Raw genomic sequence first — 25000 nt, 5'->3', positions numbered from 1 at the left:
AAGTGCCTTAGGTGCCTTGGGGCATTGGGGTCTTGGGGCCTTGGGCCTTGGATTCGGTGCCTTGGGCCTTGGATTCGGTGCCTAGGGCGACCGGCGACCGATTCCAAAAGCGAAAGACCAGCGACCGATTCCGAACAAAGAGATGTGGCAAGGGTAAAATGGGCATCAGCCCATCCGAGCAAACGAGGAGCGACCGATTCCAAACAAAGAGAAGTGGGAAAAGTAAAATGGGTGTCAGCCCGTCTGAGCAAACGTGGAGCGACCGGCGACCATTCAAAAAGGGAGTGGGGACCGGGGACCGATTCCAAACTGGAGCGCCGGAGACCGATTCCAAACAAAGAGAAGGCGGAACTGGGAAAAATGAAATGGGGCCTTGGGGGAAATAGGTATTTCATAGATATGTTAGGTGACTTGGGTCCAAGGCAACGGGGCCTTGGGGGTATTAGGAATTGCTTAGGTAGGATAGGTGTTTGGGAACAGGGCCTCGGGGGCATCGGGTGCCTTGAGGCGTCAGGTTCCCTCGGCATTTGCACGATTGCTCTTGCGGCGACTGATAACCGATTACTCCAGTGAGAAAATACACGTTCAATGTTTTTCTTAAGATTTGGAAAAACATGTCGTTGAATAGTCATTTTTCACTAGAGGTTGTGTCGGCGTTAGTTCGAGGCATGCTTTTGTTTTACACGGCGTGCTGGAGTAATTACATATCCATTCAAAATACAACTAATCAAAGTACGATGAAATAATGGTATAGTTATGACCAACTTGTGGCCAAAAAGAGCACTATGTAGAACGCTAGGTATCAAGGTCCTCTAAAAATTCAAAATACAACTAATCAAAGTAGGATGAAATAAGTTACATTTTTTGAAAAATAATCAGAGGAAAAGATTTTTTTTTAAAATTTTTTAATTATTTTTTCCCTTAAATTACTAATAAAAAATTAAAAATATTTGTTGGAATTCATAAAATCTGAAAAAATCATGAAAAATCCTAATCTTTATTAGCTATCATTTCCAAGTGGAACCATAAAAAAATAATGAGTTTTGGTATGTCAAATCCCTTCCCGAATTAATTTAGAAAAAAAAAGATTTATAAAATCAAAATAAAGTATTAAAAAAATCTGAAAATATTATTTGAAGTACTAGGATTTATAAGCTTTCATTTGGTTATAAGAGCATCAAAAACAAATGAGTGGAACTCCGAAAAAGGGCATTGTGATTGTTCGAACACCTAGGTCAAAACTGCTGGAACTTGGGAAATTGTTTAAATGTCATATTTAGGGAGGGGGGACTCCCCTTCTACTGGGCGCGCTTGGGGTTTCCTCAGGGCTCCTGATCAGCCACTTTGTTCTGATGATTCAGGTTGTCTCGAGTTGACCTGAAAACTTAGATTCGTTGTCCCTTTACTATCGATGGCCCAATGTAAAATGTCCTTAGATTGCGAGGTGGCCTTTGCACACGTGTAGTCGGACGGTGAAACCAAGCGTGCTTTCTTTGTTTTCCAGAATAGCTAGATTCTTCTCGGTTCTGAACAAACATGGCTGGTTAGGCGGGGCTAGTATTATGATGCAAGTGTTTCGGCCTCAGTATGCCAATCTTGAAGCTTCTCGGTGACTTTCGGCTACCGGTGGCTAAATGGTGCGGTTGAAAGGGTTGTAAACTTTGCTAAGTGCTATCTCTTTGTTTGTTCAAAACATGAGGCCCTAGTTCTTGGAATTTATTTGTTGTAGGCCGGTGTTGGGGAAGCCTAAAGCTTAACGTGTTCCTTGGTCGTGGTTTCCCTATATAGAGCCGGACGGTGAAACAAAGTGTGCTTGCTTCGTTTTATATAATAGCTAGATTCGTCTCGGTTCTGAACAAACATGGTTGCTTAGGCAGGGCTAGTGTTATGATGCAACTGTTCAGGCCTCAGTATTCCAAGCTTGAAGCTTCTCGGTGACCTTTGGCTACCGGTGGCTAAATGCTGCAATTGAAAGGGTCGTGAACTTTGCTGAGTGTTATCTCTTTATTTGTTCGGAGCAGGAGACCTTAGTTCTTGGAAGTGAATGGTTTACTTTGTGATATGCGCTTAGCGGTTCATGTTTCCTTCATTTGTTATGGTCAAGTCATTTCTAGACTTTAGGTATTTTTGGGCTTGTACCTAATGGGTGTTGGAGGCATGTTATACGTGTAGCGCATGAGTGGTGGTTGGTTTGTTCCGGTTGGTTGGTTCCCTGCCTTGGCAGCGACAATCGCTTGTTCAAGCTTGTTCAATTCTGCCCGAGTGCTAAAATTTAGCCTTGGGTTGGCCTGGCCCCCTGTGCTGCATACCTATTTTGACGGAATTCTCAAGTCTCACAGTCACACCTCTATCTCGGTCTAATTGTTTGGTGTGAGGTTGACCTCGAAGCTCACCTGGATGTATGTTCTAGCTTTTCCATTTAAGCTAGCAGGCACCGGATACCCATGTGTCGCTCGAAGTCTTGTATGTGGAAACATGTTCGGCTTGGGATATTTGCCCCTTTTATACCCGAAATTATTGTCCCTTACGGAAGACTATCGTGCCCTGCATGGACTAAAGGATGGTATTCGTCCCTTGCTCATATGCGGAGCCGACAGCAAATAGGAATGCTACCTGTTTGATCTCACCAGTAGTCATATGCTTGTATCAAAGATCAAGCCATGCATGTGTAAGTATGAACTAATTTAGACTGTGAAACTGTGAAGGGCTCATTAAATCAGTTATAGTTTGTTTGATGGTATCTGCTACTCGGATAACCGTAGTAATTCTAGAGCTAATATGTGCAATAAACCCCGATTTCTGGATGGGATGCATTTATTAGATAAAAGGTCGACGCGGGCTCTGCTCGTCACTTCGATGATTCATGATAACTCGAAAGATCGCACGACCCTCGTGCCGGCGACGCATCATTCAAATTTCTGCCCTATCAACTTTAGATGGTAGGATAGTGGCCTACTACGGTGGTGACGGGTGAAGGAGAATTAGGGTTCGATTCCGAAGAGGGAGCCTAAGAAATGGCTACCACATCGAAAGAAGGTAGCAGGCGCACAAATTACCCAATCTTGACACGGGGAGGTAGTGAGAATAAATAACAATACCGGGCTCTTTGAGTCTGTTAATTGGAATGAGTATAATCTAAATCCCTTAACGAGGATCCATTGGAGGACAAGTCTGGTGCCAACAGCCGGGGTAATTCCAGCTCCAATAGCGTATATTTAAGTTGTTGTAGTTAAAAGAGAGATGCTCCTCCTTCTCTCTAGAAATGCTTTTTTCTCGCCTAGCTTGCATACTAATATCCAGATCTAATATCTAGCAGTTCATGCACATTATTGTACTTTATTTCCAATTTTATTCTCTCGCCTACTGCAATTGATTTTCCCCCCTTCTTTCATTGCCATTTATAGTAAATTTACTTCATCTGCCACAAACTGTGTTCTTTTAATTTACTTTTCTGCATCTCTATTACTCTCTCACTTTCTACACGCTCTGCTATTTCTTGCTCCCCTCCTCATCACCTTCATTTTAATACCCTTATCTCATACCTTTCTTGTCCTTCATGGGGTCCCAGAATTCTGAAAACTCCGATAGCATGAACTCGGAGGAATTTTCAAACTATATTAGACATAACTATGTGGCTCCTCCATTGCTAGCATTACCTGCCCCTAAACATGCTCTGTTATTTGAAGAAGTGGCTAACCCCTTGCCACTTTCACCAGACACTCTCAGACGAGTTTAAGAAGATATGAACCTTATTCTTGCGGTTGGTTCTGCTAGGCATGAAACTGGTCCAAGTCAAGGTGCAGTTTCATCCCACTCTTCCAAGCATTCTCAAACAAAGTCTCTTGATTCTGTTACCAAGAAAAGTAATGCTTCTGCTCCTGTTCTTGAAGATTTGAAAGATAGTATTCAGGTTCATAATGGTATCTTGACTGTTTTTGTTCCTAAAGACATTGATAATGCAAATGTTACTAATGTTGATAATGTTGCCATTATTAAGCGTGTTCCTACTATTAACACTAATTCTACAGAACCTATCATTTTGCTTACACAAAACCCCCTCCCCTATTTTGGGTAATTGGACCTCTATTGTTGCTAAAAATATTCCAACCATGGGCACAAGTCACGACCATAATGTCCAAATTACTTTCAATGAGGATGGTTCTGCAACACTTAAACCACCTAAGGAATTTCTTGTGAATGCCAGAAAAATGTGGAGTACTAGCATTATAGGACACTTTATTGGTGGTAATTTCGATTTTAAGTACGTTCGAGATTATGATTTCAAATTCTGGGAAAACAAAGGTTTATCCAGAGTATTTTATAGTTCCAAATGTTATTTCACTTTCAAGTTTGCCTCGGTTCAAGAAAAGAATGAAATCCTGGCCTTAAATTCGATTCAAGTTGGTGGTAAAACAATGTATTTGGCTCCATGGATGGAGGCAAATAAATTCAAAAAGAATGTGATTGAAATAGTCCATTGATGGGTTAAATTTGAATAAGTGCCCCATTCTTATTAGTCCCGAGAGGGCCTTACTTTAATAGCCAAAGCAGTTGGTATACCTTTGAAGTTTGATAAATTTACAACAAAATTCGAGCCTACAAAATATGCATCTGTTCAGGTAAAGCTATCTTACTCCAGTCCCAGGCCAGACTTTATATGGGTTCCGGTTCAGGAATTGTGGTGAAGAAGAGCTTGTCAAAGTTAACATCCTTTACCCTCAATTTCCTTATTCATGTAGTCACTGTCAAGCATTTGGACACTCCTTCTCTAGGTGCATTCATTATCCCAACATCATCAAACCAACTCCAAGAAACAAGCCTGGTAGAGTCAGTCAAAGGGCTGCAAAAATTACAAAGACAAACAATCAAAGCAAGGCAACAAATCCAGTAGATAAAGACCAAGCTCAGGAAGGCAGGGCAAAAGAAAATTTGGCAAACTTGACTGATGTGAATCCAGTAGTTTTTGGTGAATTCTTGGGCTGTGATTTAGTTCTTGATGGTGATCAGACCCTGGATGATGTTCAGGCATATCAAAAAACTGATTTAATTCAGAATGGTGATGACTTAGAGAATTTTGACAAGGAGTTGGACAACAATGTCTCAGTTGATAATTTGGAGAATCTGGAGAATTCTAACCAGGAAATTATCACAATTGGTTTGGTGAATACCACAGCTCAGATAGATCATTTATTGGAACCCACTAGCACAACTATTGACACAATTGCTGAAACTGTTGTAGCAAAATTACCAGGCCAAAAAAGAAGAAGGGGTCGTAGTCAGGATGCTGCTCGAGTGCAGTCTTTGCCTAGAGCGCCCTCAGCGCCCGCAGCACGCGCAGTGCCCACAGTGGCTGCAGCACACAAAGCTCAAACCCAACCTATTTTAATTGCCCTTAAAGGATCCAAGGCTGATTTGGTTGACGAGGATGGATTTACCAAGGTTGTGACAGTAAAAGCCCAACACATAAAAGAAGTCCAAAACTGGCTATTCAGTTAGTGAGCCTCAGACGCTTACAATAAATTTGCATCTTGGAATGTAAGGGGCATCAACAAAGCCCCTCATTAAAAAGAGTTGCAAAATTTTATTTTTATTAATAAATTAAATCTTATGGGATTCCTCGAAACTAAAGTCAAAAGTGACAATTCTTTGGTCATTTCGAAGAAAATTAGAAGAGATTGGAAGTGGTTATTTAATTACAATCATCACTAAAATGGTCAAGTTTGGGTTGGTTGGAATCCCAATGTGTGGGATATGTCTATTCACTCTATGTCTAGCCAGGTTATCACTTGTAATGCTACTTTTTTAGAAAAGAATATCTCTATTTTGGTTTCGTTTATGTATGCTCACAATGATGCAATAGATCGAGTTCCCTTTTGGTATTATTGCTTGTCTTTGAGTACTACTACTTTATCTTGGTATCTTCTCGGTGATTTTAATTGTGTTGTTCGTCTTGGTGAAATATCTGGTGGCAGGGAGCATTGGACTCCGGATATGCAAGCATTCAAAGACTGTCTTGCAAACTGTAGTCTTGACACTGTTCTTACTGTGGGGACATTTTTAGTTGGATGAACAAGTATGCCAACATTCCAGTGTTCAAACGTTTGGATAGAATGGTTGCTAATGGTGTGTGGTTTAATTTATTTACTGAGAGTAATGCTTTTGTAAAACCACGAGGGCTTATAGATCACAATGCTATCTTATTTGAGGAACCAATGCAGCTTCAAAAGGTTAACAAACCTTTCCAGTTCTTCAAATATATGATCGACATTCCTGGCTTTCATGATGCTGTTGACAAGGCTTGGTCCTTGCCTTGTTCAGGTTCTTGTTATGCTCAGTTCGCTTCTAGGTTAAGAGAAACCAAGTTGTTGCTTCGACAACTTAGCAGGACTCTTGGTGATGTCTTTTCTAATGTTTTGGCTGCTAGAGCTAATCTTGAGGAAATTCAATTTTGTATGCTCAATAATGGGGACCCCTCCCTTCTCACCTTAGAGAAAGATTATATTAATAAACTAAATGTGGCTCTTGCCGAGGAGGAGTCTCTCTTTCTACAAAAATCAAGAGTGAAGTGAATGGGGCTTGTGGACGGGAATAATGCTTTCTTCCATCAACAATGTAAAGCAAATTGGAATCATAACAAGGTTTTAGCTCTTGAGAATGATTCTAGAACCTTGGTTCATGGCTAGTTGCCTTGTGCAAACTTAGCAGTCACTTATTTCAAAAATCTGTTGGGGTTAGATCCTGTTCACTCTCACATTGACTTTGAGTCTGTTAATTACAAGGTTATTACTGATACACAAGCTACTTTGCTTAGTGTTATGGTTACTGATGCTTTAATTCTGGACACTTTGAAGAAAATGAAGAAAAATAAGGCTCCTGGCCCTGATGGAGTAAATGTAGAGTTTTTGTTAGCCACCTGGAGCACCATAGGACCTGATTTCTATGCTTCTATCAAGCATTTCTTTGAGACTGGGTTTCTTCCCTCAGGTACAAATTCCACCCTCATTTCAATCATTTCTAAGGTTGACTTCTCCACTAGAATGAGTGACTTTAGACCTATTTCCCTTTGTACTTTCATGTACAAATGTATATATAAAATTATAGCAGCTAGACTGAAATTGATAATGCCATCCATAATTGATATTGCTCAATCTGCTTTTATTCCGGGGAGATATATATCTAATAATTTTCTGCTTGCCCAAGAATTATTTTGTGGTTATGATAGGGACACTGGCTCCTCTAAATGTGCTCTCAAGATTGATCTTCACAAAGCCTTTGATTCTTAAAATTGGGATTTTATTATGGCTATTTTGGTTAGGCTCAATTTTCCGGATATTGTTATCAAATGGATCAAAGCTTTCTTATACACTACTAGCTTCTCGGTTAAACTCAATGGTGCAATTCACGGTTATTTTCAAGGGACTAAGAGCCTCCGACAAGGGGACCCTATGTCCCCCTATATTTTTGTTATGTGAATGCAAATTGTGTCTAGCATCCTCAACAAAGTTCCTCAAGTTTCAAGTATTATTGGCTTTGCAAAGAAATGGGTCTCACTCACTTGGTTTTTGCCGATGATGTGCTACTTCTCTCTCTCACGGTTCCCAGGAATCTATTATGCATATCATGGATTCTATTGCCAAATTCTATTCTTGGAATGGCCTCTCTCCAATCATTCATAAAAGCAATAGTTTCCTGTGCAACTGTGACCATGATTTCACTGTTTGGTTTGACTCTTTATTGATCCCTCAGGGTACTTTGCCAGTTAGGTTCCTTGGTGTTCCATTGATCACTTCACAGCTGTGTGTTAATGACTATATGCCCCTCATCATAAAAATCATGAATAGGCTTAATTCTTGGACCACCTTGCTTCCGTCATTAGCTGGTAGAGCCTTGCTTATCAAGTCGGTTGTTTATGCTCTAGAAGCTTTTTGGTGCAACCATTTCTTGTTGCCAGGGGCCGTTCATGCTACTATCCAGTCTCTTCTTACCAGATTTTTGTGGCATGGTAATATTAACCATAAGGGTGGAGCCATGATTGCTTGGCAAACAGTGTGTCTTCCACGGGAGGAAGGGGGCCTTGGCTTCAAAAACATGCTCGACTGGAATAAAGCCCAACTTATTGGTCACTTGCTGAAAATCATAACTAATTTTAGTACTCTTTGGGCTTCATGGGTTAATAAATCTGTCCTCAAAGGGAAGCACTTCTGGACAACCAAGCTCCCTACTGATTGTTCTAGGATTTGGAAGAAAATTCTCAAGCTTCGTTCGTTGGCTTTATAGTTTGTGTCCTTCAGAATTGGCAATAGTGAGTCAATCTCTCTTTGGTTTGCTCCTTGGTAGCAGAATGGGTGTTTAGCTTCTACCTTGACCTCTCATATTATATCTCAATGTGCTATGCACCACGGTGACAAGCTTAGTGCCATTATTCGAAATGGTTGTTGGTTTCTCCCGAGAGTAAATCCCAGAAGCCATCACTTGGACCGCGTTCTAGTACATTGGCCCTCAACTTTTGCTCTTCTACCAATGTCTCCAGGCCCTGATTTATTGTTATGGGATGGTTGTGATGTTTCTAAGATAAAAAGCTGGCATATTTGGAACTCAATAAGGTACAAAGGCAAGTTGGTTCCTTGGCACCGTGTGGTTTGGCATAGGCTTCGTGTCAATCTTTATGCTCACCATCAATGGATTTCTTGTCATGGGAGGCTCCACACCTTGGCTTGGCTCCATAGATTTGGTCTTGTGGATTCTCAACAATGCTACATGTGCATTTGTGCTCGAGAGACAGATTCGCATATTTTTCAACATTGCTCATATAGCAGATGGATTTTGTGCAACCTCATGTCTTCATTAGAGATTGATAGTATTGGTAACTCTTGGATCAGCTTCCTCATTTACTTAGCTGACCTCCCTGATAAGTAGAAGAACATTGTGGCTCTTTTCTATGCCCAAATATTTTTCTATTATGTTTGGAGAGAGCGCAATGCCCGCGCTCACAATTCTGATGTTCTTGGTCCAAGAAAGCTGCTCAAAGGAATCAACAAAGATGTTTACGCTAGGCTCCAATGCTCTACTTGGTTTTTAAAGATTGTGCATAGTAGGCCATATCTTATTCCTTGTAATAGTTTGTAGTAGGCTCCATGTTTTTTGTTGTTGCATGCTTTCTATCTCCAATCTTTGCTAGATTGGTTATAGATAGTCCTTCTCTATGGCCTGTCATAGAGCATAGGGTAGATCCCTTCTTGTTTTTGGTTCTCTGTTGATATATACATAATTTAGCAAAAAAAAAAAAATCTCGTAGTAATTGCTTTCAAAGCCTCAACTTCTGATTTGGTTGATGATGATGGATTTAGCAGAGTTGTGAACAGAAGAGTCCCAAACTGGCTGTTCATCCAGTAAGCTTAAGACGTTTGAAATGAGATTTGCCTCATGAAACGTGAGGGGGCTCAACAAGAGTCCGCATCAAAAGGAACTTCAAAATTTTGTCAACATGAATAAAGTTGGTTTCATGGGTGTTCTTGAAACAAAATTCAAGGCTCATAATGCCTTAGGTATTTCTAAGAAAATAAACAAAAATTGGCGTTGGATGTTCAACTATGAGCACCACTATAATGGTCGAATCTGGGTTGGCTGGGATCCTGGGGTTTGGCAACTTTCTCTTCATTCTAGTAATGCTCAATGTATCACGTGTTTTGCTACTTTCCTTGATAAAAATATAACAACTCTGGTTTCATTCGTGTATGCTTTTAACGATGCTTATGATAGGGTTCCCCTTTGGAATTATTGTTCAAATTTGAATCAATATTCTATGCCTTGGTGCTTGCTAGGTGACTTTAACTATGTGCTTGGCATCAAAGAGATTTCTGGAGGGATGGAGCATTGGACTCCAGACATGCAAGTCTTTAAAGTTTGTGTTAGTGATTTAGGTTTGGGGCATGTTCGAACCCTAGGTGAACTCTTCACTTGGACTAATAAACATCCCCAGGACCCTGTTCTTAAAATATTGGACCGAATGATTGCCAATGCTTTATGGTTTAATACTTTCACTGAGGGTAATGCTGTTGTTCATCATCGAGGAATTATGGATCATAATCCTCTCCTTTATGAAGAACCTATTCAGGTTAAACACTTTGGTAAACCCTTTCAATTTTTCAACTTTTTGCTTCACTTGCCAGGGTTTGCTGCATTGATTTCCAGGGCATGGTGCCTTGATTGCCTTGGTAACCCTATGAATCAGTTCAATTTCAACCTCAAAAATCCTAAACAAGCACTTCGGGTTTTTAACAAAGAACATGGTAATCTCCACAATATTGTGCACATTGTGAGAACACGGCTTGCTGAGGTCCAAAATGCTTTAGTCCTGACAAAACTCTTGAGTTGATGCATCAAGTGCAAGCCCTTGTCGAGAAGCTTAATGTGGCTATTCTCCAGGAAGAACATTTTCTACTCCAAAAGTCAAGAGTCAAGTGGATGAACATATGTGATGGTAACAACTCATTTTTTCATCAGCAATGTAAGGCTAACTCGACTCACAATACAGTGCTCAGCTTGGAAAATGAGACTAGGGACTTGGTCTATGGGCAACAGGAACGTGCTAATGTTGATGTTTCTGACTATCAAGGCCTTTTGGCTAATGTTGTGACTCAAGGATCTATTGATCTTTGCTCAAATACTTGCAACACTGTCACCAATTAACAATCGAGTGCCTTGGTAGCTCCTGTGACTGATTCTCTAATTCTAAAGACCTTAAAATCCATGAAGCGTAATAAGGCACCAGGTCCTGATGGTGTCAATGTGGAATTCTTTATAGCAACATGGGATATCACAGGTCCTAGCTTTTGTGAGGCACTGAAGTTCTTCTTCTCCACATGCACAATGTCAACGGGTACAAATTCTTCCTTTATTTCCCTAATTCCCACGGTTCCCACACCTTCAAAAATGCAAGATTTTAGGCATATTTCATTGTCCACTTTTATGTATAAATGCATTTCAAAGATTATTGCTAATAGGCTTAAACAGGTGCTTCCTAGCATTGTTAACATTGCACAATCAGCTTTTATCCTGGGACGCTCTATTTCTGATAATATCTTGCTTGCACAAGAATTATTTCATGGTTATGATAGAGAGACAGGGGCTTCTAGATGTGCTTTAAAAATTGACTTACACAAGGTGTTTGCCACCCTAAAATAGGAATTCATTTTGGTAGTTATTCATAAAATTTGGGTTCCTTATGTTATGATCTCCTGGATCAAAAGTTATGTTTGTTCTCCTAGGTTCTCAATCAAGCTTAATGGGATCATTCATGGTTTCTTCAAAGGCATAGTGGGCATTCGCCAAGGGGACCCCCTGTCTCCAAACATCTTTGCCCTTTGCATGAATGTTTTATCTTGTCTTCTAGCCCAGACTCCTTCAGGGTTTCAACACCATTAGAAGTGCAGAGAGCTCAACAGTACAATGGTGATGTGCTCTTCTTTGCTAAGGGCTCCAAGGACTCAGTCTTGCATATAATGGATAACCTTCCTAACTTTTTAGTACGGAGTGGTCTTAATCCTAGTATGCACAAGAGTAACAGTTTCTTTTCAATGGTGTCCCTGAGTTCGTTGCTTGGTTTGATGAGACTTATGCTATACCGAGAGGGACTCTTCTAGTAAGGCACCTGGGCGTTCCTTTGATCTCTTCCCAACTATGCATAAATGACTACATCCCCCTCATAGAAAGAATCACTTCTAAGCTCAATTCTTAGGCAAATGTGCTTCTTTCTCTTGCTGGTAGAGCTTTTCTTATCAAGACCATTGTCCATGATATCCAAGCTTTCTGGAGTAATCATTTCCTCTTGCCCTCGGAAGTGCACCAACACATTCAGTCCATTTTAACTAGATTCCTATGGAAAGGTAATATCAATCATAAGGATGGAGCAAAGGTAGCTTGGGACGCTTTATGTCTCCCCAAGGCTGAGGGGGGACTAGGTATCAAAAATATGATGAACTGGAATAAAGCTCAAATTATTTATCACTTGCTCAAAGTGGTGACAAACTCGAACTCTCTATGGGCTTCTTGGATTAATAGAACAGTGCTCAAGCATAAGCACTTCTGGATCATGGACCTCCCAACGGATTGCTCATGGATATGGAAGAAGGTTCTCAGATCTCGGAGCTTGGCTCTACAGTTCTTGTCATACTACATTATAAATGGTTCATCCATATCCCTGCTAGTGTTATGGTTGGCCATATAATTCACCTGGGGTCCTGGCTCTTACCTAGACTCAACCCGAGAGTTCACCACATTAGCTAGATTGCTTGAAGATACTAATCTCCCTACCATTCATTCTAGTGGTACTGATCACATTACATGGGATGGCTTAGATACTTCTAAGATTAAAACCTGGCATATCTGGGAGGCTATTCGAGATCAGAGGCCTGTGGTGCCTTGGTACAAAGCAGTTTGGCATCGCTTTCAGATTAACAGGTATGCTCATTTTCAGTGGTTGACTTGTTTGGACAGAATTAGCACCTTAGTCAGGCTCCATAGATTTGGCATCTCCAATTCTCAGCAATACTTTCTGTGTATCCTTGTCCGTGGTTGACAAGCGTGCTTGCTTCGTTTTCCAGAATAGCTAGATTCTTCTCGGTTCTGAACAAACATGGCTGGTTAGGCGGGGCTAGTAATATGATACAACTATTTCGGCCTCAGTATAACAATCTTGAAGCTTTTCGGTGACCTTCGGCTACCGGTGGCTAAATGGTGCGGTTGAAAGGGTCGTAAACTTTGCTAAGTGTTATCTCTTTATTTGCTTTATTTGTTCAGAGCAGGAGACCTTAGTTCTTGGAAGTGAATGGTTTACTTTGTGATACGCACTTAGCAGTTCATGTTTTCTTTATTTGTTATGATCAAGTCCTTTCTAGACTTTGGGTCTTTTTGGGCTTGTACCTAATGGGTGTTGGAGGCATGTTGTACGTGTAGCGCATGTGTGGTGGTTGGTTTGTTCCGGTTGGTTGGTTCCCTACCTTGGCAGCGATAATCGCTTGTTCAAACCTGTTCAATTCTGCCCGAGTGCTAAATATTTAGCCTTGGGTTGGCCTGCCCCCTTGTGCTGCATACCTATTTTGACGGAATTCTCAAGTCTCACCGTCACACCTCTATCTCGGTCAAATTGTTTGGTGTGAGGTAGACCTCAAAGCTCACCTAGATGTTTGTCCTTACTTTGCCATTTAAGCTAACAGGCACCGAATACCCATATGTCGCTCGAAGTCTTGTACGTGGAAATATGTTCGGCTTGGGGTATTTGCCCCTTTTATGCCCAAAATTATTGTCCCTTACGGAAGACTGTTGTGCCCTGCATTGACTAAAGGATGGTATCCGTCCCTTGCTCATATGCGGAGCCGGTAGCAAAGAGGAATGCTACCTGGTTGATCCTGCCAGTAGTCATATGCTTGTCTCAAAGATTAAGCCATGCATGTGTATGTATGAACTAATTCAGACTGTGAAACTGCGAAGGGCTCATTAAATCAATTATAGTTTGTTTGATGGTATCTACTACTCGAATAACCGTAGTAATTCTAGAGCTAATATGTGCAAAAAACCCCGACTTCTGGAAGGGATGCATTTATTAGATAAAAGGTCAACGCGGGCTCTACTCGTCGCTTCGATGATTCATGATAACTCGACGGATCGCACAGCCCTCGTGCTGGCGACGCATCATTCAAATTTCTGCCCTATCTAGTTTCGATGGTAGGATAGTGGCCTACTACGGTGGTGACCGATGACGGAGAATTAGGGTTCGATTCTGGAGAGGGAGCCTAAAAAATGGCTACCACATCCAAGGAAGGCAGTAGGCGTGCAAATTACCCAATCCTGACACGGGGAGGTAGTGATAATAAATAACAATACCGGGATCTTTGAGTCTGGTAATTGGAATGAGTATAATCTAAATCCCTTAACGAGGATCCATTGGAGGGCAAGTCTGGTGCCAGCAGCCGCGGTAATTCCAGCTCCAATAGCATATATTTAAGTTGTTGTAGTTAAAAAGCTCGTAGTATTAGTTAGTTAGTTATTGCGCGGCTGTTTTTAGAGAGAGATGCTCCTCCTTCTCTCTAGAAATGCTTTTTCCCCTAGCTTTAACACACTAACATCTAGATCTATTATCTAGAAATTTTTTCACTTTATTGTACTTTCTTTCCATTTCTGTCTCCCTCCCATCATATTTGTTCTTCCCCCCCATTCTTCCTTTACCACTTTTAGTAATTTTATCTCATCTTCCCCACTATTCCACCATTATTTTCCTTTCCCGAGATCAATATTTTTGCATCTTCTCGTCAGTTATTTTAATTCTCTCTTCACTATGGGGTCTAGGAACTCAGAAAACTCCGATAGCATGAACTCAAAGGAATTTTCAAACTTTATTGGACATAACTATGTGGCTCCTCCATTGCTAGCATTACCTGCCCCTAACCATGCTCTGTTATTTGAAGAAGTGGCTAACCCCTTGCCACTTTCACCAGACACTCTCAGACGAGTTCAAAAAGATGTGAAACTTATTCTTGCGGGTGGTTCTGCTAGGCATGAACCTGGTCCAAGTCAAGGTGCAGTTTCATCCCACTCTTCCAAGCAATCTCAAACCAAGTCTTTTGACTCTGTTACCAAGAAAGGTGATGCTTCTGCTCCCGCTCTTGAAGATCTGCAAGATAGTATTCAAGTTTATAATGGTATCTTGACTATTTTTGTTCCTAAAGACATTGATAATGCAAATGTTGCTAATATTGATAATGTTGACATTGTTGAGCATGTTCCTACTGTTAACACTAACTTTATAGAACCTATTATTTTTCCTACGCAGAACCCCTCCCCTGCTTTGGGTAATTAGAGCTCTATTGTTGCAAAAAATATTCCAACCATGGGCACAAGTCACAACCATAATGTCCAAATTACTTTCAATGAGGATGGTTCTGCAACACTTAAAACACCTAAGGAATTTCTTGTGAATGCCAAAAAAATGTGGAGTACTAGCATTATAGGACACTTTATTGGTGGTAGCTTCGATTTTAAGTACGTTCGAGATTATGCATTCAAATTGTAGAAAAACAAAGGTTTGTCCAGAGTGTTTTATAGTTCCAAAGGTTATTTCCCTTTCAAGTTTGCCTCGGTTCATGAAAAGAATGAAATCCTGGCCTTAAATTCGATTCAAGTTGGTGGTAAAACAATGTATTTGGCTCCATGGATGGAGGCAAATAAATTAAAAAAGAATGTGATCCAAACAGTCCCTTGCTGGGTTAAATTTGAAGAAGTGCCCCATTCTTATTGGTCCCGGGAGGGCCTTACTTTTATAGCCAAAGCAGTTGGTATACCTTTGAAGTTTGTTGAATTTACAGTAAAATTCGAGCCTACAAAATATGCATCTATTCAGGTAATGCTATCTTACTCCATTACAAGGCCAGACTTAATCTAGGTTCCAGTCCAGGATGATTATGGTGAAGAAGAGCTTGTCAAAGTTAGCATCCTTTACCTTTAATTGCCTTATTCCTATAATCACTATAAACCATTTGGACACTCCTTCTCTAGGTGCATTTATAATCCCAATGCAGTCAAACCAACTCCAAGGAACAGGCCTGGTGGAGTCAGTCAAAGGGCTGCAAAAATTACAAAGGCAAACAATCAAAGCAAGGCAACAAATCCAGCAGATAAAGACTAAGTTCAGGAAGGAAGGGAAACAGAAAATTTGGCAGACTTGACTGATGTGTACCCAGTAGTTTTTGGTGAATTCTTGGGCTGTGATTTAGTTCTTGATGGTGATCAGACACTGGATGATGTTCAGGCACATGAAGACACTGATTTAATTCAGAATGGTGATGACTTAGAGAATTTTGACAAGGAGTTGGACAATAATGTCTCGGTTGATAATTTAGAGAATCTGGAGAATTCTGACCAGGAAATTGTCACAATTGGTTTGGTAAATACCACAACTCAGATAGATCATTTGTTGGAACTCACTACCACAACTGTTGACACAATTATTGAAACTGTTGTAGCAAAATCACCAGGCCAAAAAAGAAGAAGGGCCCGTAGTCAGGATGCTTCTCGAGTGCAGTCTTTGCCTGCAGCACCCCCAACGCCCGTAGCATACGCAACACCCACAGTGACTACAGCACCCAAAACAGAAACCCACCCTGTTGTTATTTCCCTTAAAGCATCCAAGGCTGATTTGGTTGACGAGGATGGATTTACCAAAGTTGTGAACAGGAAAAGTCCAGCACATAAAAGGAGTCCAAAACTGGTTGTTCAGCTAGTGAGTCTCAGACGATTACAATGAATTTTGCATCTTGGAATGTAAGGGGCATCAACAAAGCCCCTCATCAAAAAAAGTTGCAAAATTTTATTTCTACTAATAAATAAATCTTATGGGAGTCCTCAAAACTAAAGTCAAGAGTGACAATTCTTTGGTCATTTCAAAGAAATTTAGAAAAGATTGGAAGTGGTTATTAAACTACAATCATCATTATAATGGTCGAGTTTGGGTTGGTTGGAATCCCAATGTGTGGGATATCTCTATTCACTCTATGTCTAGCCAAGTTATCACTTGTAATACTACTTTATTAGAAAAGACTATCTCTATTTTGGTATCGTTTGTGTATGCTCACAAGACCATTCTCGTTGGAATTATTGCTTGTCTTTGAGTACTACTACTTTACTTTGGTGTGTTCTCGGTGATTTTAATTGTGTTGTTAGTCTTGTTGAAATATCTTGTGGCAGGGAGCATTGGACTCCGGATATGCAAGAATTCAAAGACTGCCTTGCTAAATGTGGACTTGACAATGTACGTATGGTGGGGGACATTTTCACTTGGACGAACAAGCGTACCAACAGTCTAGTGTTTAAAGATTTGGATATAATGGTTACTAATGGTGTATGGTTCAATTTATTTACTGAGGGTAATGCTTTTGTAAAACCACGAGGGCTCATGGATCACAATGCTATCTTATTTGAGGAACCAATGCAGCTTTAAAAGGTTAACAAACCTTTCCAGTTCTTCAATTATATGATCGACATTCCTGGATTTCATGGTGCTGTTAACAAGGCTTGGTCCTTGCATTGTTCAAATTCTTGCTATGCTCAGTTTGCTTCTAGGTTAAAAGAAACCAAGTTGTTGCTTCGACGACTTAACATGAGCCATGGTGATGTCTCTTCTAATGTTTTGGTTGCTAGAGCTAATCTTGAGGAAATTCAAGTGTGTATGTAAATAATGGGGACCCCTCCCTTCTCACCTTAGAGAAAGATTGATTAATAAAAATATGGCTCTTGCCGAGGAGGAGTCTCTTTTTCTTCAAAAATCAAGAGTGAAGTGGATGGGGCTTGGGGACGGGAACAATGCTTTCTTTTACCAACAATGTAAAGCAAATTGGAATCATAACATGGTTTTAGCTCTTGAGAATAATTCTGGAACCTTGGTTCATGGCCAGTTGCCTTGTGCAAACATAACGGTCACTTATTTCAAAAATTTGCTAGGGTCAGAGACTGTTCACTCTCACATTGACTTAGAGTCTATTGATTGCAAGGTTCTTACTGAGACTCAAGCTACTTTGCTTAGTGCTACGGTTACTGATGCTTTAATTCTGGACACTTTGAAGAAAATGAAGAAAAATAAGGCTCCTGGCCCAGATGGAGTAAATGTAGAGTTTTTCTTAGCCACTTGGAGCACCACAGGACCTGATTTCTGTGCTTCTATCAAGTATTTCTTTGAGACTGGGTTTCTTCCCTCAGGTACAAACTACACCCTCATTTCTATCATTCCTAAGGTTGACTCCCCCACTAGAATGAGTGACTTTAGACCTATTTCTCTTTGTACTGTCATGTACAAATGTAAATCTAAAATTATAGCAGCTAGATTTAAATTGATAATGCCATCCATAATTGATATTGCTCAATCTGCTTTTATTCAGGGGAGATCTATTTCTAACAACATTTTGCTTGTCCAAGAATTATTTCGTGGTTATGATAGGGATACTGGCTCCTCTAAATTTTCCCTCAAGATTGAACTTCACAAAGCCTTTAATTCTTTAAATTGGGATTTTATTATGGCTATTTTGGTTAGGCTCCATTTTCTGGATATTGTTATCAAATGGATCAAAGCTTGCTTATGCACTACTAGGTTCACGGTTAAACTCAATGGTGTGATTCACGGGTACTTGCAAGGGACTAAGGGCATTCGAAAAGGGGACCCTTTGTCCCCTTATATTTTTGCAATATGCATGCAAATTCTGTCTACCATCCTCAACAAGGTTCCTCAAGGTTTCAGGTATCATTGGTGTTGCAAAGAAGTGGGTCTCACTCACTTGTTCTTTGCCGATAATGTGCTATCTTTCTCTCACGGTTCCCAGGAATCTGTTATGCATATCATGGATTCTATTGCCAAGTTTTCTTCTTGGAGTGGCCTTTCTCCAAGCATTCATAAAAACAATAGTTTCATGTGTAACTGTGACCATGATTTCACTGTTTGGTTTGACTCTTTGTTGATCCCTCGGGGTACTTTTCCAGTTAGGTTTCTTGGTGTTCCCTAGATCAATACGCATCTGTGTGTTAATGATTGTATGCCCCTCATCAGAAAAATTATGAATAGGCTCAATTCTTGGACCACCTAGCTTCTATCCTTGGCTAGTAGAGCCTTACTTATCAAGTCGGTTATTTGTGCTCTAGAAGCTTTTTGGTGCAACCATTTCTTATTGTCAGGGGCCATTCATGCTACTATCCAGTCTCTTCTTACCAGATTTTTGTGGCGTGGTAATATTAACCACAAGGGTGGAGCCAAGGTTGCTTGGAAAATAGTGTGTCCTCCTCGGGAGGAAGGGGGCCTTGGCTTAAAAAATATGCTCGAGTGGAACAAATCCCGACTTATTGGTCACTTACTGAAAATCAAAACTAATTCTAGTACTCTTTGGGCTTCATGGGTTAATAAATATGTCCACAAAGGAAAGCATTTATGGACAACCAAGCTCTCTACTGATTATTCCTGGATTTGGAAGAAAATTCTCAAGCTTCGTTCATTGGCCTTGCAGTATGTATCTTTCAGAATTGGCAATGGTGAGTCAATCTCACTTTGGTTTGATCCTTAATGGCAGAATGTTTGCTTAGCTTCTACCTTGGCATCTCCTATTATATCTCAATGTGGTATGCACCACGGTGACAAGCTTGGTTCGAAATGGTTGTTGGTTTCTCCCGAGAGCAAAACCCAGAAGCCATCACTTGGACCCCATGCTAGTGCATTGGCTCTCAACTTTTGTTCCTCTAGCAATGACTCCAGGCCCTGATTTATTGTTGTGGGATGGTTCTGATGCTTCTAAGATAAAAACCTGGCACATTTGGAACTCAATAAGGTACAAAGGCGATCTGGTTCCTTGGCACCGTGTGGTTTGGCATAGGCTTCGTGTCAATCGTTATGCTCACTATCAATGGATTTCTTGTCATGGGAGGCTCCAAACCTTGGCTCGGCTCCATAGATTTGGTCTTGTGGATTCTCAACACTGCTATCTGTGCATTTGTGCTCGAGAGACGGATTCTCATATTTTTCTACATTGCTCATACAGCAGATGGATTTTGTGCAACCTCATGTCTTTATTGGAGATTGATATTGTTGGTGACTCTTAGATCAGCTTCCTCATTTACTTGGCTGACCTCCCTGATAAGCATAAGAGCATTGTGGCTCTTTGTTATGCCCAATTTTTTTGCCATCATGTTTGGAGAGAGCGCAATACCCGAGCTCACAATTCTGGTGTTCTTAGTCCGAGAAAGCTGCTCCGAGGAATCAACAAAGATGTTTATGCTAGGCTCCAAAGCTTTACTTGGTTTTCTAAGCTTTTGAATAGTAGGCCAGATCTTATTCCTTGTAATAGTTTATAGTAGGCTCCTTGTTTCTTGTAGTTGCAAGCTTTCTATCTCCAATCTTTGCTAGATTGGTTATAGATAGTCCTTCTCTATGGCCTTTCATAGAGCATAGGGTAGATCCCTTCTTGTTTATGGTTCTCTGTTGATATATACATAATTTAGCAAAAATAAAAGCTTGTAATTGGACTCTTAGATCCCGCCTCTTGGTGTGCACCGATTGTCTCGTCCCTTCTGCCGGCGATGCGCTACTGTCCTTAATTGGACGGGTCATGCCTCCGGCGCTGTAACTTTGAAGAAATTAGAGTGCTCAAAGAAGGCTTACGCTCTGTATACATTAGCATGGGATAACATCATAGGATTTCAGTCCTATTACGTTGGCTGTAACACCCCCAGATCCGGGGTCGGGGATCCGGGTCGTCACGGTCTTTCTTTCCACAATATCACTTCACTTAATTAATAATAAATAACCTTATGCTGTGACCCCACACTAACACACACCACAACCCGTTATAGTCTCAGAGATGAAATTTAAATAAGTACAAGTCTTTGAATCCACAATTTAAAAGTTATTACAACCCAAAATGATTACTTGATAAATTTACAGTTAATTGCCATTATCTGCCACAAGTTATAATTATACATAATTGATTCTCAAAAGTAGATGGTCTGATCTATAATAGATCTACCTCTGCAGCTATAGCAGCTACAACATCAACGGGAAGACGCGGGACGCTTCCCACGCGCTTGCGCTGGGTCTGCTGGAGTCTGGCCATCTTTCCTAACTGTTGTTGTGTGATGAAGAAATAAAGCAAGGGTGAGCAGCAAGCCCACCAAAATAATATGTATAATGATTTACAATATATTAGCCTACTCATAATACTCATGAAAGTCTTGGTCAAAAGAAATGAACCAAGTTTGATATCTTAATGCGATGAAGTCGCAAAATGTTCAGTATATATACATATATACTTTTCAAAATATTGGAAGTCCTCTTCCATGCATAATATACACAAAGTCCCAGTGTATAACTGTATAAAAAAATATCGTTGCAAGGTGATCTCATATATCTAACCTTGTCTCAATGTTTTTCTGAAAATCTTTGTCATTCATAAGACAATTATTAATTAGATATAAGTTTAAAAGATGAGGTTACCAAATACCCCAATATACTTATATCTTTCCCAATACTACTTGAACTACCACCGTTCAAGTTATAATCAGTTTCAAAAGTTCATCACATAGATGAGACTACAAGACAAGATTTGAATAGATTCAATCTTTGAAATATTATTGAATGAAAAAGTTATGAGATACTTTATTTAGTCCCGATATATATATATCCACATATATATATCTCTAAAACATTTCCTGGAACCTCTGTTATGTAAAGTATGAACAGAGTTGCAATATCCAATGAATTTGGAAGGAAAAGAAAACCTTTGGCATAAACCAGATATCTTGCTGATCAGGCAAAGATACCCATAAGTAACCTTTTCTACCAGTAGATGGACGAATTCCCCACTGGTCATCACCCTGGCCGCATTAGGACCTATGCTGGACTGCCACTCAGCCACTTATGCATTTGATGGACTCCCACTGAGCCACTTACACTATCATGGACGCCCACTGAGCCCATGTTGCTTATGCCGACTCAATAGATGGACTTACCTCCCGAACGTTGGGTAAGTAATCAATTCATTTACCAAAACTGCAACCTTGTTGCGAATATACAATACACCACAAAGCCGGATTCCTCAGGTTTTGAACGAGTATTTAAATCCCCTTTAAAAGGAAGATCTTAAATATAAAAATGAGTTTTGGGATCCGCTCTAACTTTTAAAAATCATTTTGAAGACTCGAAAACACTTTAAAGAGTGTTTGGAGTAAAGCTGATTTAATGAAGTAAATCAGTCCCCAGAATATTTAGAAAATGACTGAATATTATTATTTAAATAATATTCCCATAAAGAATAATATTTTATAAAAATAATTGAAGTAGAAGTTTTAAAACTTATACTTGAAACGAGTATTAAATAACCAAAGATATACTTATATGAAAGTATTATCTTTATTTGAATAATCGAAAATAAGTTTGATTATTAACACCTTATTCTTTAATAAAATAAAGAATATATTTCAGCAAATAATCGGAGTCATAGATCCTCAAATGAATATTCAAATAATATTCATTAAATAATATAAACTGAGTCATAAGCCTTCGAATGAATATTCAAATAATATTCAATAAATAATATAAAAGAGTCATAAGCCCTCGAATGAATATTCAAATAATATTCAGATAAATAAATAAAAGGAGTCATACGCCTTCGAATAATATTCAAAATAATATTCATTAATAAAGTAAAAGGAGTCATAAGTCCTCGAATGAATATTCAAAATAATATTCAATAATAAAATAAAGTTAAAGTTATCGAATAAACCTTATTCGATTAATAGTTTTAAAAACTATATCCATATATATATATATAAATAAATAAATATATATATATATATAATATACTCGGGAACATCGACTCCCGGTTTAGAAATATGTTCACCTTTTATCCCCTATACTAAGGGTATACGCAACTACTTGCTTATTTCTAGCATAGGTATTATGCAACTATAAGCATTGAAATCAACAGATAGATAACCAGATTACGAAACAGACATGCATATATACCATATTAGCATGCTCCAATATATCGCAAAATTTGCTAATAACAATCATGCAATATCACAAGATAATGCATATACATATATTTACATCACAACAACAGTATAACGGGTAGAAAACTTGCCTGAGCGACTTGGGGTGATAAAAGGCTCGGGACGAGTCTGGTAACCTATAAACAACAAGTAAGTTGGAATTAAACCAAAATCACTTGTAAATCTATACTTTAACTAACTTAGACTCTAACGCTTGTTTTGCGCTCACTGATTCGCTTAAGTCACTCGGGTACCCTCGGCTCCACCATTTTTAATAATTTAACCTTTACGAGTTTTAAAGCGATTCCTTCGCGAGTGTCTTACCAACTACCTAACACACTTACCATAAATGTTTCATACATTAATTAACCCTTTTTGGTCTTTAACCTACATTTCAAAGTAAGGCGAGGGGAAATGTTTCGTTCGCGAAACGCCGTTACTTGAAACGGTCGTTTCTCCTAAACCGTGCATCGGAATCGAACGAACTACATATCAAAACGAAGCTCGTAACACGAGCTATCTAGACATGGCAATGGTCATAATCTAGCAGGGGGTTCTCGGGTCCTAATGTTATGCACAAAAACAGTCTAAAGAAAATCGGACGTTACGACGGCTACGTTTACGCGATTTCCCAAATTTAAACCATTCAAAAACCATCACAATTCAACCTCAAATCAATCATACAACCAACATCCATCCAAAAAACATCATAACAGCCCCAACCAATTCAAGTTTAACATTCATACTTATGCCTAAGCTTAACTTTAACCATACTTAAGTTCTTTTAATCAAAATAACAACATTTACCAATCCAACAACATCCCAAAACTCACTAATCTCTACATACACAACCATCAAGCCTCTCATGAACTAAAATACTCATATTATGCTCTTAACATTCAATAACAAAGCTTGGTTAAGAGATTATACCTTCCTTGAAGCTTTTTAACACAACATAAGAGCTTTGAATGCCTAAAGAACCTTGATCCTTGCTTGTATAACCTTAATCTTTCATAAAAATTCAAGAAAACTAAAGTTATTTCTTGAAGGTTACTATTCACCATCTTCTTCCTTGATTTATAGAAAAAGATTGGCTTGGAATTAGAAGCTTAAACTTATAGGAAGTATGTAACTATCCATGGGGAAGCTTAGATAATTACCTTGCTAAATAGTAAGTGGTGGAGCTTGGATCTTCAAATTTTAAGAAATGGGCCGAGAGCTAGCTTGGGAAGAAAGAGATTTTTGTGTTTTGTTTGATGAAAATGAAATGATTTGCTTGGTTGGTTGATTTTTGTGTTGTTTTTGGTTAATGACTTAATTAACCTTATATTTGTGTGGTTATAAACCAACCACACCTCCTCCTTCCCTATGTCATGCTTACATCACATTGCTATGTCATCCTCCCTTCCTTGTCCTCTTCTCATTGGTTGGGTGACATCACTTCCTCTAATCCCTTTGCTTAACTTCCTAATTGTTTGCCTAATGACCGCTGATCTGTTATACGGTTCGCTAAACTTTCATTTTCATTTATCGTTTGAAGGATCATACCCGGGATCTTATTACTTAGGTTCCCTTAACCTTTCTCAATACATTATATTCCTTTTTATGATCCTCTCTTATAATCCTTTAATTTAAATCCTTTTTATCCTGTTACCTTTTTCTCAATTCTTTCCGTATCTAGTGGATTTCCGGGAAAAATCAAAGTGTTCGGAATTGGATTCTGACGATCTTTACATACACTTATATCCCATATAAAGTACTAATAAAATCTCAGAATATCCATATCAGAACCCCTACATAGTGTGGCATGAAAAGTTTTCTCATTCAGCAAAAACACTATTCATAAGGGTTTCAAAATTTCTCAAAAATTGGGGTTATTACATTGGCCTTCGGGATCAGAGTAATGATTAACAAGGACAGTCGGGGGCATTCGTATTTCATAGTCAGGGGTGAAATTCTTGGATTTATGAAAGATGAACAACTGCGAAAACATTTGCCAAGGATGTTTTCATTAATCAAGAATGAAAATTGGGGGCTCGAAGATGATCAGATACAGTCCTAGTCTCAACCATAAATGATGCCGACTAGGGATCAGTGGATGTTACTTTTAGGACTCCACTGGTACCTTATGAGAAATCAAAGTTTTTGGGTTCCAGGGGGAGTATGGTCGCAAGGATAAAACTTGAAGGAATTGACGGAAGGGCACCACCAGGAGTGGAGCCTGCGGCTTAATTTGACTCAATACAGGGAAACTTACCAGGTCCAGACATAGTAAGGATTGACAGATTGAGAGCTCTTTCTTGATTTTATGGGTGGTGGTGCATGGCCGTTCTTAGTTGGTGGAGCGATTTATCTGGCTAATTCCATTAGCGAATGAGACTTCAGCCTGCTAACTAGCTATGTGGAGGTACATCTTCACGGCTAGCTT

General features: G+C 39.5%; 1 protein-coding gene and 1 pseudogene across 1 annotated transcript; one reads left to right on the top strand and one right to left on the bottom strand.

Annotated features, from left to right (window-relative positions):
- Positions 1-9484: 9484 nt before the first annotated feature.
- LOC141690440 (uncharacterized) lies at positions 9485-10375 on the top strand. Its single transcript, XM_074495243.1, has one exon. It carries the CDS (start codon positions 9485-9487, stop codon positions 10373-10375), a length of 891 nt encoding a protein of 296 aa, XP_074351344.1.
- Positions 10376-10685: 310 nt separating this feature from the next.
- LOC141690439 (uncharacterized) overlaps positions 10686-25000 on the bottom strand; it is a 14738-nt pseudogene continuing 423 nt past the window's right edge.

This window comes from Apium graveolens, chromosome 10 (assembly GCF_009905375.1).
Source record: "Apium graveolens cultivar Ventura chromosome 10, ASM990537v1, whole genome shotgun sequence".
Classification (NCBI taxonomy): domain Eukaryota; kingdom Viridiplantae; phylum Streptophyta; class Magnoliopsida; order Apiales; family Apiaceae; genus Apium; species Apium graveolens.
Note: the sequence above shows the minus strand (reverse complement) of the source record. Positions and strands in the feature narration are given on the sequence as shown.